Source organism: Triturus cristatus, chromosome 4_2 (assembly GCF_964204655.1).
Source record: "Triturus cristatus chromosome 4_2, aTriCri1.1, whole genome shotgun sequence".
In the NCBI taxonomy this organism is placed as follows: Eukaryota; Metazoa; Chordata; class Amphibia; order Caudata; family Salamandridae; genus Triturus; species Triturus cristatus.
The window spans coordinates 672,705,681-672,723,911 of NC_140586.1; the positions used below are offsets into that span (position 1 = coordinate 672,705,681).

Below are 18,231 nucleotides of genomic sequence, written 5' to 3' on the forward strand. Positions count from 1 at the left end.
CTAGGTCGTTATATCCGCTTGTAGTGGTACTCTTACAGCAAACGCTAGAGGACCAGTGGTCCCATGCTTCCAATGATTAAGAGGACACCATAACACTTCCTCACTCAGTCCAAATCTCAATAAGATGGTGGATGCAACGGTCTCATCTCTGGCAAGGAGTTCCTTTCCATCTGGAAATTCCCAAACAGAGTATCGTCACAGATGCATCTCTCCAGGGCTGGGGCCCTCACATGGGATTTTTTCAGGTACAGGGGATGTGGTCGGACAAGGAGAAAACTTACCACATCAACATGTTAGAACGCAGAGCTGTGCATCTGGCTCTCAAAGCTTTCTTCTGTCCATAGAGTCGCGCTCCCTGTTGGTTCAGACGGACAACACCACAACAATGCATTACCTGAACAAGCAGAGAGGGACCAGATCCAGACTCTGTCTATGGAGGCTCAAGCAATTTGGTAATGGCAACTGGTGAGGAACATGTCCATATCTGCAGGCCACCTTCCAGGCTCCCTCAGTACACAGGCAGACGACCTAAGCCGAAACTTTGTCGAAGCACACGGCTGGGTGCTGAAAGACGAAATAGCACAAGACATTTTTCGGACAAGGGGTTCTCCAGACAATGACTTATTCGCAGACACGGCAAACACAAAATGCCGCGCCATCGCGTCCAGGTAGCCCCAACCAGACTCCAGGGGGAATGCACTGTTGATCGACTGGACAGAGAAATTACTGTATGCCTTTCCACCAGTCCCTCTCATACCACTGGTGATCAACAAGCTCCACAAATACAGGACGGAAATGATCCTGATCGTACTAGATTGGTCTCGCCAGTGGTGATACACAGACCGGTTACACCTATCCAAGAGACAGCAGAGGAGGTTGCCATGCCTTCCGGATCTGCTAACCAGGTCAGGAGGGAAGGTCTTCCATCCCAACCGCCCGTCATTGAGATTGACAGCATGGCTCCTGAGGTCTTACAATATGATCACCTAGTCCTCTTGCAAGACTGTATGCAGATCTTAAAGGAAGCGAGAAGGTCTTGGACGAGAAAGTCATATGCTTTCAAATGGAAGCGTTTCTATTTATGGTGTACAGCTAATGATAATGACCCTATCAGGGGTCAAGAACAGGTTATTTTACCATATCTTTTGAACCTAGCTAAAGCAGGCTTAAAATTGTCCTCTATCAGAGTACATCTGCCAGCAATTACAGCTTATAGGAAGTATCCTACTATGGCTTCCTTCTTTCAAATGCTAGTTGTTAAAGATTTCCTGGAAGGGCAAAAAAAGGTCTACCCTCCAATTAGGTTACCTTCCCCTACCTGGGAACTTAATGTGGTCCTTTCCAAATAATATGTCCTCCTTTTGAACCCAACCACAAGGCTTTTCTACAGCACCTCTCTTGGAAGTTCGCTTTCTAGTGACAATTACCTCAGCTCATAGGGTAAGCGAGATTCAGGCCTTATGCTCTCAAGAGCCTTATCTCATGTTCCATGCGAATCGAGTGGTCATGAGTTTCCTACCTAAAGTGACTTCAGACTTTCATATTGATCAGTCTGTTACTCTACCCAAATTTATTCCTAATCCTAACATGCCTCCTGAAAGAGCGTTGCATTCACTTTATCTGAAAAGGGTGCTAAAATTCAATCTGGATCAAACTAAGGATATAAGGAAGTCTGACCGTCTCTTTGTTAACTATGGTCCAATGCACACTGGTTTTCCCTCTTCTAAAAGATCCATCGCTCGATGGATAGTGTCTTGCATCACATTAGCCTATCAGTTAGCTCATAAACAGCTTCCTGGCAAGCCAAGGGCTCACTCTACCAGAGATAAAGCGGCTACTACAGCGCTGCTTAAAAATGTACCTATTCAGGAGATATGCAAAGCAGCTACAGGGCGGTCGGTTCACACCTTTGCCCGCCATTACTGCCTAGATTCTAATACTCAAGCGGATGCTCAGTTTGGGCAAGCATCTTTGAGGAATTTGTTTGGATAATTGTTTAACGCAGGTATTCATCCGCAGGGTCCAGGAATGGGCTTGCTACTCTATTCAGTGCTTATGACTATTGATGAGTATCCCCAGGAAGAGAAGGATAAGTTACTTAGCTGTAATCCTAGTTCTCTTCCAGTGCTATACCTATTAAAGTCATAAGCAACCCGCCCTGCTCCCGGACAAATACCATGTAAATAATGGTATGAATACAATGTAATACGCCGTCAAAAATACCTGACCTAACTGTCACCTGTGGGGTATGATGGGAGCCTGGAGGTCTAAAAGGCACGGCACCAGTTTTTTCTGAGTGTTCTATATGGAGCATTCTAGGCTAACCTGCCTGCTATCACCTTGCCTTTTTCCCTTTGAAAATAAAAGCTATGTTCAAAAACAAATTGGAGGTACATTTTCTTTGTCATGAACATTTTATTTTATATGTTTTTAAGTATTTCAAATGAAACAATTTTATATACATGTGTGTATATTTGAAATATATGCATATTATATATATACATATATATCAGCAAACAATGTGGTTAGATGCCAGAGCGCTCAGCAGCGGGTGCAGACGTGAGGCCAAAACCAAGGCCTGGATCAATTTTTCATCAAAGGTACGTCGCACACAGAAATAGTTTTTTCAAGATGTTTATTTTTACAGAGCTAGTCTGTCACCGGCATGTTTCGGTCACACAGGGCCTTTTTCAAAAAGACCCTGTGTGGCTGAAACGCATCGGTGACAGACTGGCACTGTGAAAATAAACATCTTGAAAAAAGGATTTCTGTGTGCGACATACCTTTGATGAACAAAAAAAGTTTGTTGAGGTGAATTCACCCCTCTTTATTAGACAATACTGATGGTTCTGCTGAAACTATATGGAATCACTTTTCACATTGACATTTGGTTATGGAAACCTTGAAGACATGACACTTGGGTGTTTGGGCGCATTTTGCCGTTAGATAAAAACAGTGATGGTAACTGTTTTACTTTGGATTTACAGCCCTGAAGAAGTCATATCTGTGCTACAATACATGACGAAACACGTGTTGGCTGTAAAGTGTTTGACTGTACCTCAACATGAAGCTGTGTCTTGTAAACATTATACTGCTGAATATCGGACGCTAAATACCTGAATAAAGAATTGGAACTAAAGAAATTATATAAGACTTTTTGCATTTCTGTTGGACAGAACATTACTCATCTTGAGTACTCAGGGGTGAACCATTGTATTACTGTATTCCTCCTGTTGTGGGGTCAATTGTGGTTGAATTGGCAGCTGACCACGCCCCTTGGAGCACCAACTAATACTTGTGTTGTATTGTTACATTGCCCTATATGTACGTTGAGCGCCCAGTCTTTCTGTTCTTTGCTTGGTTGCCAATTTGCTTTCTTCTTATGTGTAAGTGGTGGTGTCCATAGTGATGAAAACAAAACACTTCTTTATGATACTCAGCATTTAAATAAGGATCTTTATTGTCTAAGTTGGTGTATTCCTGAAGGTCTTTAACATTATTTTAATGTTTTTTTATATCCTAGTGATCTGAAAAGGAACCCATTAAGAACAATTTTTAAGACGTAGGATATCTGTTGAAACTCTGTAGGTCCAATGATCTGATAAGAAACCTATTCCCAAACTGCACTATATAGTACAGGATACTTGTATCAAAACCAGTAGCAAACAGATTCTTACTGGTGATATTGAGCAACTGAGGAGAGTCAGAATCATTTTCATAAAATGTTATTTCTTGCAAAGGCCTCGTTTCAATTGAGGTTCACTTTCTTGGTGGTTCATAGTAAATCACAGCAGTCGTGGGAGCCACTGGGGTTGTTGAAATAGCAGTGCTAGGCTGTATTGTGGAAGATGCTACTTGGTGAAAAGCTGAAGACATCGTAAACTCTACAGTCCCCGGACTGGGACTCAAGATTTGTTTGTGGTGGTACTCTCCTTGAAGCAGTTCCTCCAGAGCAGGGAGAGGCTGTAAGGCACTATTCCAAATGCTTTTTGGTGTCAAGGAGTATCTACTGAATAGAATTGGTTACATAGTGCTTTTTAAGGTGATCTACAGGCACATTATTGTTTTGCTTTTAACTAGCTAATGAAGAAAGGATTATAGTTTGTGTGACTTAACCTCAAGAACTGGAACGGGTCATCTGTAAGATGGCCCAAACACTTGTTTAGCTTTCTTTGAACTAGCTCATCGAGCTTCGGGAACCACCAGCCAGCAGCTGTGGGAACCTTATCTTTGCTGGTGGAGGAGTCAGAATGCGTCAAATTAAATAGCTTGTCTCTGACATCCTGAATGCTTTGCAAGACATTCAAACGTGGTACAGGTCAAATTATTTTTTTCTGCCATCCTTCCCAAACTATCAAGATTGGGGATATACATAGATACTCCAAAGAGCATCTCGTATGGGGTGCGACCCCTACTACTGGGACATTATTGAATGCTCTTGGAACTCCATACAGATTATGTAGCCTACTCAGCGCTGTACTTAATCCCCTAGCGGGTCAAGGAGTGCCTAAGCATACCAACGGCACACATATTATCACATTGCACTATATGCTAAACAGGTGTGAGGAAGGCAGACACAGACATAAGGCCCAACGTGACCTCTAGCTTGAGCTCCATAGAGAAGCCTCTCTAATTAATGGCCAGATACCTGAGCTTTTATAGTATCTGAATTGCCAATTTTGTTTCATGTTTATGAGTTGGGTGACAATAACATCTCAACAAGACAAAACAAGTATGCCACTAAATGTGTCAACTCGATTTACTTGTAGATATGTATCCCTCACTGTAAGCGTTCATATTAACATGGCAGTGACCATAACATAAACAATGAAAATGCCAGTCTGGATAGGAAGCGGACATGATGCTAACATTTCTGCATGTCTTTAAACTTCACACTTTCTAATGAAAAATGCTAAAAGAGTTTGCAGGCAAGCACATGGTAACAAGAGAAGACATATAAATGTGCCCTGTCACAATGTTTTTGAAAACTGTTCTTAAATAGTTCGAGCTCTGAATCAGCCTTCTCTCAAAACAATTTGGAGCCATCAAAAGGCATATCCATTAAGGTTCCTCGAACATCTCCTGACAGCCCTGTTGATGTCTTCTAGCGGAGCCTTCTAAGCATTATACTGGTGCCAAAATCTATAACAATAAAGTCTATGGTGTCCCTATGAATCAAGTATCAATTGAGCCAGCAGGGTTCTGCGGTCTTCCAGAGTGGACGGTAAGATCTCGCTGGCTATGTCCCATAAAGCCTGTGTGTGCTTCTTCAGACGACACATAGCGTTAAAGGCTCTAAAGTCTACACTAGCCAAAGAATGTCTCTTTCTGACAGCATCAATACATTTTGATTCTGAATCTGGAGGACTGGATTAAAAAGCATTAGGAGTAACTTTACTTTTCTGCGCCTGTACCAACAGGTTTCCAAGTATAAGGTACTTTGTTAAAATAAATCAGGATCACCGGGGGCTGATCTAGGTTGACTGGCTACACGTCGACTGACCGGACAATGGAACATGTCATGGTCCAAGTCCCCATGAAAGTGTCTGTGAAAACATCACTGACTGATACTATTGGCTCAGAAGAAGCTGGACTAGGCTAAAGGATAAAAAAAAGTCTAACTTTCAACAGTAAGTAACTGTAACTCCAGCACTTCTTCAACCCTTAACACCACTGCTACTAAAGAGGCCCTTTCTTTGATTGGAGGCATAGGTGGTAAGCCCAGCTCAGTCTCTGAAGAAGCGTACTGGCATTTAGTAAATTCGCATAAAACCTGCCTCAGTAAAGTGGTGGTGAGCAGACAGTCCCCCTGTTCTGTGTCATGGGGAACATTTTGTATTCAGTGAACTGCATCAGAGTTGGATCCGAATAAGGCCTCTAGTCTGTGATACTACTAGCCTTGAGGCAGAGGGGGAGGATTAGAGTTTGGTTGCATATTGGCTGACTGAAATTTTGCAAAGTCATAGCACAGTATAGGACTGGTGTGAACCATCTTCGGTTTGGGTCTAAAAAGTACCATTGCAGTTGGATATGGAGCTGTTGCTTGCGGATTAGGAATCAGTACAAAAGAGACTGGCAATGGTGGAAGTAGGAACCGGTATCAGAAGCAGCTTGGTAACATGTTACAAGGTGCCAGGTGGTTGTCTTGCCGGCTGAAGGTCAACTTCGGGATCCTGCAGCTCTGTGGGTCCTAAACTTGTGCCAGATCAAACCGTGAGCATCTGAAAGGGTTGCAGCTTGAACTCATACACTTGATGCTCACCAGGACTAGTTGTGGGACTGATGGTAATCAGAAGTCACTTGCGGCATAAGGTCTTTTGATTAATGCTAGAGTGTCCACGCATCAGATTTCAAGAGTGGAATGGGGTTGAATTCTGTTTAGGATTTTTTGCACTTATGTCAAATTTTTAAATTCGACTTATAACAAGACTTTGCACAGGAATGGGCCTTCACCTGGGATGGGCCTCTTGGACAAGACTGCAAGGAGCCCTGTGACTTGGATCCCAGCTCAGTGAAGAAGATGTATGATACTCACATCCCTGGTTCATTTAGACAGGTTAAGCAGATGGGAACCTGCAAGTGTATTCTACAACTAGACTGATCTCAAAACAGCTAGCCTGATTAAAACAAATAGGACATTGCCAAATCAAACCAGTGCTTACAACCCTGTATTGGCTCTCTCGTTCGGGAATAGGTATGTCTTCACTTTAGAATTAAAAATATTGGTCCTAATTTACAAAGCACTTCATAATAAGATGCTGATGCTTCTAACTGAGGAACACTGTGTGCTAATAGCCACCCAGTAGCAAAGTTTGGTTGTCACATTTGTTTGCACAGAATATAAAAACATAAATACAAATACATGGTTGCACCGACACGAATTTCTTCATGTTTACTCTCTCCAAATCCTCAATCATCTTATGAAGAAGAGCTACCTTTTGGAACTATTTGCATTAAAGCAAAAGAGAAATCAGCAATCTAATGCTATTCAGATCTAACTTAAAATATGTGCATCTTTGTAATTTAAATTCCTTTTTGCAAAGACGATTAGCTGCAGCAATGCTGGTTTATGAAAGTATTCTGTTTATTGTTGTTTGTTTTGCTACTACCAGAATAAATATTGTATCCCACATAAGTTTTTTGACAGCATTAGTGTCACTTTAGCCACCTCTATGATCTCAGAAAATATGCAATTCTATGGAGGATAAAACATTACAAACATAATCCTTTACCACATGAGCAATAGGGAACCACTATTCTACCTGTTACTGCGGATCAGCAAGTCAAGTGAAATATATCAATACAAGGAAAGTCTTCCTTACCTGTCTTTTGTATGTTTCCAGTTGCGCACGTGCTGCATTTGCCTTCTTTAGTTCGTCTTCTAGGCTGACTGTGTTATGCATATACATCATGTTTGTATCCTCCAGTGATTTCACCTGCCTGCGAAGGTCACCCAGATCCTCTAGTTTTTGGCGATATACTTCAACCGCTGCCTCAAGTTTAGCTGCCTTATCTGATGTTGCCCTGCAACCAACATATGATGTGGAAGTTGAAGAGGTGATATGAAATTTGGGCATAATGTTCAATCTATGTGGCAAGAATTTCTCTAATTTCTTAGCTGTTTCTTTAATATTCTTACATATGTGGCAGTATTTCACATGATGAAACTATAATGAAATATTCACACAATCATCAATAAAAAAAGAAAGCTTCACTAGGCAGTAGCAATAATCAAGAGGTAACCTGTTCAGATCTCATCATACTTAAGGACATTTTTAAGGTAATCCATGCAGGGAAAATACTGTGCATATCAAGTTTTGCACCTCAGAGAAAGGGAAATAAAAAAAGTTACTAACCTGTAACATCAGTTCTCCAATGTTGGTATCTTTTATAGAATCACATGCTTGAATCATTCCTCATCATAGAGCTGGAAGTCCCACTGTGACCTTTTAATAGTGGCATCAAAGGACGTGCATCACAATCAGTCCAAGCAAGATCATTTTAGTAGCATAATCACTGATCTCCAACAAATAGGGTGAGAGCTCACAGAACTACACTTCCTCCCCCCCACTTCAGATTTCTAAAGCACTAGTGTGAAAGGGAAACCATAATGAGAGTGTCTGAACGTGGAGGAGGGAGCCTATGAAAGCTAACAATGCTGGAGAACTGTAATTACAGGTAAGAAATGGTTTCTTACTTGTGATCCTAGCTCTCTGTCAGAAGAATCTCCATCAATACTCATAAGCACTGAATAGATTAGCTAGCTTATTCCCAAGGAAATCCGCAAGGTTAGAGATAAAAAGGAAGAAATAGAACTTAAGCAAATAGATTTCTTAGACCTGGGTTTCTACCCTTGATCTGAATTAAGACAATAGTGTCTTGTAAAGATGTAAACGGGCCTCCAAGTCGCTGCTTTACAAATTTCAGAAATCGGAATGTTTCTGAGAAAAGCGGCAGTAGCTGCTTTATCTTTGATAGAATGGGATTTAGGTTTCTTGGATAAGGTTTTGTTGGCTTTCTGGTGACATAGGAAGAAGCAGGAGACAATAAATCTAGACAAGGATGTTTGAAGTCACGAATCCTGTCCTTAAAGGACCGTAGTTCATAAAATATTGTCTTGACTTCCTCAAAAACTTCATAACCTTACATCAATAGTATTGAAAGGTCTCTCGGCAGGAGGACTCTGAAAAATGTAGGTAAAGAGATAGTCTGATTGATATGAAAATCTGACACTTCTTTAGGGAGAAAGTTAACGTGTGTTCTCATCACTATCTATTACTATGAAATGCAGTGTAGGGTTTGTGGGAGTAATGGGCCTGCATTTTGCTAACTCTACGTGCAGAGGTTATAGCAACAGAAGCCTTCCATTACAGACGTTGAAGAGAGGACTTATACATTTTTTCGAATCGGGGACCCACAAACCACGAAAGGACAATATTTAATTCCCAAGGAGGAAAAGGCCTTCTGAGTGGAGGAAAGATTTTTTTAATCCCTCTACGAAATCCTTGACTACAGGCATTTTTAAAAAGGAGATTTGTGTACTGATGTCCTTGACCGGAGCTACTTCGAAGTAGTCCTTAACAGCCAGAGGAAAGAATCAGCGAAAAGGGGGGCGGCGGGAGAGATATCAGTCACTGGTACCCTGCTACCTACTCTCTAGGAGTTGTAAGCTCCAGACACTTGATCGCTAAATGACATTTTCTTATATTCGTATAGTTGATCTGTTGTGGTTTTTATTTTTCATTTGGTGGATCTCCTCCCCCATCCCTTTGCACTCCTGGCTCCGCGCAAATGCTTCTGCCCCCATGCCGGCCCCGCTCCTTGATCTCATGCGTTTATCTACAAGAAGAGATTCTTGGCACATACTGATGCCTTATTTTAGCTGCATATCCCGATCCTGGCCCACATGTTAGCAAGCATTAAAATTCTAGCCATGAACGTAAAGGGCCTAACAACCCAATTAAGAGAAGAGCTATCTTGTCATATCTTGAGAACTTGGGCACACATATTTGCCTACTTCAGGAGACTCATCCTTATCCAGCAACACTCACAGACTTTGTTCTAAGGCTTTTCCACAGCAATATTTTTCCTCCCTCCCTACCAAAAAGCTGGAGTATCCATCCTCATCTCTCGTAATTTCAAGAGTGTGGTGGGAGCAAAGGTAACTGAAATTAAGGGGCAGCTCCTGGCCTTCTCTATATCTATAGGAGCACACACGTTCACACTTGCCATTGTTTATGCACCCAATGAGGTCCAGGAGGCGTTTCTTTGCAGAGTGGTTACAGACCTAGCGGCCTCCCTGGACCAGCTCGACCGCTCAGCCTAAAGGCAGGGAAAAACGGGGGCTCTGTTCGAAAGCAGGGAAAGAACGGCTGCAGGATCTGGGCTTAGTTGACATCTGGTGCGCCCTTCATCCCCACACAACAGACTACACATTCTATTCCCATGCCCATAAGACTTACGCCAGGATTGATTATTTTATAGGCTCCCAATCCCTGCTCCCGGTGGGACGTGACTCAGACATCGAGGCCCGCGCGCTCTCGGACCACGCAGCACTGACCCTGATGTTGGCGGTTCCCCCCGCAGACAGACCACCATACTCCTTGCGGCTGTGGAATACTCTTCTCCACCACCCAAGATGGCACAGCGCGTGACGAAGACATTGAAGGTTTTCTTATCTTTCAATAACACTCCGTATACCTCAATAGTGTCCCTATGGGAAACACTCAAGTTAGTGGCAAGAGGCCACTTAATCGCCACGTCCTCAGCACACAATAAGATCCACAGAGAAAAAAGAGAAGAGCTCTCCAGACAAATGCTAGAATTAGAAGGAATACAAAAGAGGACTGGGGCGCCTCGGGTGTGACGGCAACTGGAGGCAGTGCATTCCCAGCTAGCTAGTCTTGACCGTAATAGGGCAGAATACGCTGCTCTATGACTGAAGCACTCGTTCTACATGGAAGGGTATAGATGGGGGTGCCTGCTGGCCCACAAACTGCATGCTCAGCGTCAGGCGGCTAAGGTCCAAAAGGTTTGTGACATGCATGAGCATACCCGAGATGCGACATCTCTTGCACATTTTGGGATTTTTATGTTGAGTTGTACACCGCACAGCAACTGTCTGAGCAGGATACCCTAAATTATCTCCAGAGAATAACTCATTCCCGGCTGACCCCTGACCAGGTCTCCACTTTAGACAGCCCAATCCACATTGAGGAGGTGATCTCAGCAATAGCGCGACTCAAACACCTCAGATCTCCGGGTCCCGATGGGTTCCCTGCTATTTTCTAAAAAACCTTTTGCACCACTCTAGCCCCGATATTAACCGAACTCTTTAATGCAATTGGGGACACCTCGGATATCCCGCCCACGATGCTCACTGCTTCAATTGTTGTCCTCCCTAAACACGGTAAGGATAGCTGGCATTGCGCTTTCTACTGGCCAATATCCTTGTTGAACATCAATCTAAAGCTCTTTACAGGAATTCTGGCTGCTAGGTTGGGACCGCTGATGCCAGGCCTGGTGGACCCGGATCAAGCAGGGTTTGTGGCGACTAGACAACGTGACGACAACACACGGAGGCTACTCCACCGCCTACACAAGGCCAACCACCAATCAGAGAAACGGGTAATGCTGTCTGTTGATGCTGAAAAAGCGTTAAACAGGGTGCACTGGCCATTTCTGGAGTCCATTCTGGTGCGGTTTGGGATGGGGAATTGCTTCCGCAAATGGGTGTTTAGTAGTTAAAGCCGCCCCAAGGCCACAGTCAGGGTAAACGGATTCCTCTCAGAGCCGTTTCCGATTGCATGGGGAATAAGACAGGGTTGCCCACTCTCCTAGTTGTTATTTGCCCTGTATATGTGCGGGGTTCGGTTTGGGGGAGAGTACCATACCATTAGTTTATATGCGGAGGATGTCATTGCTACACTTGAGACCGCCACGACATCAATACCGGCCTTCCTCACAGAAATAGAGACATTTGCCGCAGCCTCGGGCTTTCAGGTCAATGTGTCCAAGTTACAAGCTCTGAGGTTCTCTTTACTGCCGTCCACTAAGGACACTCTCAAGCCGATCTGCCCAGTTCTGTGGAACCAGGAGTCCATACCGTACTTGGGTATAAAGCTGGCAACCTCAGTTCAGGATACAGTCACTCTAAATTACACTTGGCATTTTTTGGCTGTGCCGAGAGACGGCACTCAAAATGAGCGTGCTTCTGAAAATATTATACCTCTTCCAAACATTGCCTGCAGAGCCTCCACCTGGCATTTTGAAATCACTTCAAAAAGAGGTTCTCTCCGTCGGGGCAGATAAAAACCCAGGATGAATAGGAACTTGAGCTATAGACCCCAAAGGGAGGGCGGTTTTGGGATTCCCAATATAAATCGTTATTATCGGGCCACTCAGTTGCGGGTTCTGTTGGAATGATCCCAAGGGGAGTCCGAAAAGCACTGGCTTTTTATGGAGCGTGTCTTGGTGGGTCAGTCCCTGTGGAAGATCCCCTTTATCCGTAAAACCCGCCGTCCCTCAGGGCTCTACAGGTCACCAGTTACACAGGCAAGCCTAAGGGCCTGGGATGCGACCACTGTAGTTGCGGCCTTACCATCCTCCCGTCGCTGCTCACGCCCATAACTAACAATCCCGATTTCACTCCTGTTCTTAATCTTGTGGCCTTCAAACACTGGGACAGAGAGGTCACAGATCAATCGGCCACTTCTTCGATGTGGAGGTCCCTTAAGCTTCGAGGATTTCCGCTCCATCTTCGCATTGCCGGAAATCGAGCGGTACCACTATCAGCAGACAGGCAACTTGGTTATGCAGCCCTCAATGCGCCAGGGGGCAGAGAGACTGCTCACCCCATATGAGAAGTGTGCAGAATTGGGGCGTACACCATCACAGAAGAAATGGGGGGTCATTTTTTAATGGGACACTCGGCGCGCAACATCTCCAGCATAGAAACTGCTACCAAGATAGCGACATATTGGTATCTCACTCCCCCCCAGACTACGTAAGGGTAATCCTAGCCGCTCCCCAGGTTGCTGGAGGGGTTGGAGGTCTGAAGGCATGCTGACACACCTGCTTTGGGAAAGCTCAACGCGTAGGTCATACTGGGAACAGCTCCTGGATGAGGTTGATAAACATTTTAATACACAAATACCACGTTTCCCGGCGTACGTTCTCCTGGGCCTGCTCAATATGCTTAGATTTCCCCTTAAATCGAGCAGAGGTAGGCAGATGGGAATTGCCTTGGTTGCGAACATACATTCCCACTGGGGCACAGATAGGACTGCCATGCTCCAGGGGTGGTTACACAGGTTGTGGCATGTGTTGGGCACTGTACGCATCTCCCTTTCGCTTCAGGGGGACGGGCTTCCTTTGTGGAATTGTGGCACCCTTTCATAACACTGCTGAGCTCTGACTTTCTGGAACTCACCTGCCACAGATATCTGCGTTTACTGCGTCTCCCGCACACATACAGGATCCAGCCCAACCCTCACCAACGTGACACTCCCCGCGATACCCCTGGTCTTTCCCTTTGTTGCTCTCTGGGGTGGTGGAGAGGGGGGGCATGAAAATGGGGTGGGGGGATGGGAAGAGAGGAGGGGAGCGGGGTGTTGGGATTTTGTTTTCTTTTTACTTTTGTGCTCTATTGTCTTGCACATCCCCTTGGCTCTCAGCAGAGGGCATTGTATTGTTTATTGGATTTATCTTTATCAATAAAAAGATTTAAACCTAAAAAGGAGATTTGTGAAGGGCATTTTTTCAGTTAGGCCGTGATTGCTGCAAGATGAGCTCTAATAGATGAAAATTCTAATTTTGCTTCAGCCAAATAAAGGAGGCATGAAAGAACTGCCTCATTTTTGCATGTGAGAGGATTGAAATTGTTCCGAGCACACCAGCTGCAGATTCTCTTCCTCTTAAAAGAATAAGTTCTAGTTAGAGGTATTTCGGCTTCTCTTGAAAAGATTCACGCGTTCTGTTACATTCCCGGGTTAGACCCCTGTAGCAAAGCTCCTCATTTCTTACACAGACCACTTTTTCACAATAACATTTCTGCTGTGAACGTTTGCACATATTTGCATGCACGACAAGGTTGGATTAGTTTCTCTGAAACTACTTTGTTTACACATCTAGCTTCGCACAACATTATCACGAAGTCTCAACATCATGTACAAAGCCTCTTTGAACACTATGTACAAATGTTGTTCTATCTTCATCCACGGGGAGACAGAGCTATCTACATATCCATAACATTGCTAATATTCAATGTACATCGCAAGGCTGCTTTCTATTATAAATGATGAGCATACCAATAGATTAGCAGAGGAGGAGCTTTAGCTGACACCGAGGGTCCCAGCATGCAGAGACTTCACCACGCAGCAGTCTGACATCTTGTGACTAAGACCGGGTCCGTCATTCTTTCCCGACAGATAATAGGGTTGGATCGTCCCTAGGGGAGATTCTTGGCTCTACACCTACATACATTCTAGGTACACTTAGAGTAGGGTTTGCATAGTAGGAGTATGCCTGAGTTCTGCCTTGTTTATATGCCTTCATATATACACTGGTTTAGCACCATGGTAGAGCTGTATTTACTCTTTTGGTGCTCATAATCACTTTCATCTGCTTCTGTCTACTGATTATCACAGCACATGTAGTCTGCACTGGAATAACGCTGGTCCAATAAATATATTCAAAACGTCCCACCGTGTATTCTGTATATTTCCCTGAGCATAAGTAAGCACAAGTGACTGAGCGAAATGTTCGGATCTGTTTCCATGATACCTGAGGGGTCGATTTGTCATGATTAGTGGTTGCCAGAAACCATTCGCTCCCTGGAAAGGTTGGAGTGGGTGGCTTACGGTGGCACTGTGAGCTAGCTGGTCTCTATGCCAATATATCCTGCAGGGGTGCCTAGAATCAGCCTAGGCACCTCACCCAAAGTTTATGTTGTACAAACAAACATGCAGATCCTACGGATTAGTGGGAACTACACAACAATTCCAGAGGAAGGTTCAAGTGACCATTTGGTATGAGTTAGGAGCCAAGCTGCTAAGTAAAGAGATTGTAGGTTAGGATATTGAATTTGGCCTCAGAGCTTCTGAAAAAGGTCCTGTCTGCACCACAGCCACGTGTGTGGACGCTCGGAGAGATTATGGAGCTCTGTGAAGCACCATTGACGGGACCACTGTGGAGCAATTAGAATTATTCTGGCCTTCTAGTGAGAGAGCATGATGATCATTGTTGGCAGTAGAGGAATTGGAGGAAAGGTGTGAGGAAATGTGCCTGACCAGTCGATCCATAGGGAATTCTCTAGAAAGTCTAGTTGGTAAAACCTCGAAACGACGTTTGGTTATTTTTTGTTTTCTGTGTCTAAGTACAGATCTATTTGCGCAAAAACCACAGTCCCAAGAGATGTTGTGATTTTCTTGAATGGTTCTGCTGAGAGTGAGTGCTTGAGAGTTCTGGGTTCAGGTAGATACACCGCTGTAATCCAGTGATCTCTGGATATTAGCCATTTCCAGATTGTTTGTGCATCTAGAGAGAGATGTGTGGCTCTCGTTCCTCCCTGCTTGTTCAGATTATGAATGGTTGTTTTACTCTCCATCTGAACAAGTATCAAATTCATCCTGAACAGTGGAAGGAAAGCATTCAGGGCTTAGGGTTCTGCTTTTAACTCTAGTAGGATGACGTAATAAGACTGTTCCTTTTGAGAGTACATGCCTTGTATTTGAAGATGTAAGGAAAGCATTCATCACTATTGTTTGGATCAGGATGTTTTGAGGGAAAGGCATTCCTTTGAGAAGATTCTGTGTGGCACCACCAGCTGAACATCTTCCCATCTTCCTGAGAACTGATCTCATTAATCTTCTAGGCACTGTTGCAGAGGCTGCAGGCAAAGTTGTGCATTCGGGACCAGAAAATTGCATGATGTCATTGATCCTAGAAGACAGGGGACTTGTTATTGTCTTCAGATTGCCACATTTCAGAAGGATAGGTAATCTTCTCTCCTCCAAAGGAAACACTTTTGTGAGCACTGTGTCTAGGACTACACCCAGGAAGTGTATCGATTGAACTGGCATTGAGATAGATTTCTCATGATTCACATGAAGTCATAGTGGATTGAGAGTGATGTAAGTCAAATGATAATGCTGGCTTGCTTGTTGGTACGAAGATGCCTTGAGCCAGTCGTCTAGGTATGGATAGAAAAAATGTTTTTTGTTCTGATTCCAGGTGCTAATACAGCCAACCATTTGGAGAAAGTATGTGGTGCAGAATTGAGACTGAAAGGAAGAACCTTGTATTGGTACTGATCTCTCCCAATGGTGAACCTCGGGAATTTCGATTCTTCCTGGCTGTCGGAATGTGAAAATAGGCTTATTGCAGATCAATTGAACATAACCAGTTCCCCTGAAGGAGTTGAGGATAGATTTGGTGAAGAGCCAACATTCTTAATTTCTCTTTGCAAATTCACTTGTTCGATTTCGTGTTATCTAACGTGGGTCACTATTTGTTTTTCGGTCCTTTCATTTTCACCAGAACATAACAGGAATAAATTCCCATTCATTTCAAGGGAATAGGGACCTTTTCCACCGCATGTTTTTGTAAGAGGATAGAGACTTCTTGTTGCAGTTTTTACTGATGGAAGAGGGATGGTGTGTTCGAATGGAATGAATAGTGAAGGATACTTGAAGCTGAGAGAGTATCCACGTTACACAGTATTCAGAACCCATTTGTCAGTGGTTATTTTTCGCCACTCTTGTAGTTCAGATGTTATGCTTCCCCTAAAGAAAGAGTTTTCTGAAAAAGGCAGGTTCAGAATTTGGTGTTGGGCTTCAGGTTTCAAGCCTGAGAGTCTGATCTAAGATGAACGCCAAAGTGATAGACCATGACAGTATCCATGCCCTGCTAGTGGGAGGAATCAGCTGCAGCACTGATGACCTAATTTTACACCATCATGCCTTCGTTGGCAATTTCTTGACAGTCCTGATGTCTATCTCTGGGAAGGTCTTCCAAGAATTGCTGAATACAATCCCAAAGAGACATGTCATAATGCCTAAGAAGAGCGGTCGTGCTGGCAACCTTCACATACTCATCAGAGCAGTGCTTAATTTGTAAAAAATTAAGTGCTAGGGCTCTTTGTGGAAGGCCTCTACAGCCTGCACCATGCATTGTCCCTGCCAGCGCTGCCAATGACTGTACCAACATAGCACCTAACCATCGTACTCCTACTCGTATGACAATTCAGACTTTTTAGGGCTACAAAAAGCTATAATAATGGAGGGAGAAACTAGTATTATTCATTTTCAATGCCATTTGGCTTATTAAACACAGTTGTTGTGCACATCTCGAACAGTACCACCATGTGGTGGACAGTCACTAGAGCCAGTGCTGACAATTAAGTGTGTGTTCCAAGCACCGGAAACCACCCGTTCAAACTAAGCACTGCATCAGAGGTACTGAAAGCTTTTCTGCCCATTGAATACAATGTTGTACTTTTCTTCTCAGGGGGAACATTAGATGATGGATCTGTGGCATGTAGTTTCCAGGCAGAAGAAACAAGTACAGAGTCTGATACAATATCCGAGCAAAAAAACTGATGACTCCAGATCTGGTGGTTTGTATTTTTTCAGTAGGCGTGATAGTGCAGGCTCTATAGAAGCTAGTGTCAAAAACAGTTCAATTGCTGTTCCGAAAAGACCTGGAACCAAATGAAGCAGTGGTCCAGAAGCAGATCGTAGATGGGGTGTCTCAAAGATTACTGGCATGGAAGTTGTGGTAGTCAACAAATCAATATTCAGTTTGATGGCACCCCTAATAAGTAGCTCCAGGAAGGTGTTTATATCATTCACAGTAGATATTCTCGTTAGAAAAGGTGACTACAGAACAGAAGAGGAAGTGGTATGATGAGACCACAAGGATCTCGATCTGGAGGAAGAATATCTTCTACGTCTTGAACATGAATGCCTTGGAGATAAAGAGTGAGACCTTGATCTTTACCTTGAGGTAGATCTACTGCTGCAAGGTCTGGTGAGATGAAGGCCATATCTGTGGTGTCTTGATGTAGATGCCACTGGTACAGGTGACTGTGGTGGCCGAGAAGGAGTGGCTGGCGGATATTGTGCCGGAATTACTGCTGTTTGTGGAGCAGGTGGCGGAGGAGCAGGAGGAGGTGACGATGGCGGAGGAGGAGGGGGTTGTGTCAGAGCCTGAGGAAGTGTTGGTCAATCCGGAATGGTGAATGGAGAAGATAGCTTGGATGGAGAATAGGCTTTTGAATACTCTAGGTCAGATTTTGATGGAAGTCTGTGAGCCTGAACGCATGAAAGCCACTCCACTGTCTTAGTCAGAGAAATTGAATGATGTCTCAACGTAAAAGTTCTCAATGCTGTACAGTGTCTTGAAGTTGAGGTACATCTCAACGGTGCTCTCCTCCTCGATGTCGTATGTGTTATCGATGCCAAAACAAGCTTGTGATGGTGAGCAGGTAGGAGCTACCATCTTATAGATGTCTATGTCCTCGACATCGAATAGGAACCTCTGTTTTTCATCAGATCTCCTCCTTTTGGAGCTCCCACTGCAGGAGTCGTCAGAGTATGAGATGCAGTCTCTCCTTACCTTGCAGATGTCGCTTTAGCCAGGGAATCTTCCATTCTCTGGTGCTCCACTTGGCCATGGAGGAGAACCTTCTCTTTCTACCTGAAAGTGCTCCTGAAAAGGGACTTGCAGTGG

At 44.0% G+C, this 18,231-nt stretch overlaps 1 protein-coding gene across 1 annotated transcript in view; it reads right to left on the minus strand.

The window, feature by feature from the left end:
• HOOK1 (hook microtubule tethering protein 1) overlaps positions 1 to 18,231 on the minus strand; it is an 859,473-nt gene that overhangs the window by 276,877 nt on the left and 564,365 nt on the right. The window contains exon 11 of the mRNA XM_085602484.1: positions 7,323 to 7,524. Within this exon, the coding sequence (XP_085458610.1) occupies positions 7,323 to 7,524 (202 nt within the window). The remainder of the gene's footprint in view (positions 1 to 7,322; positions 7,525 to 18,231) is intronic.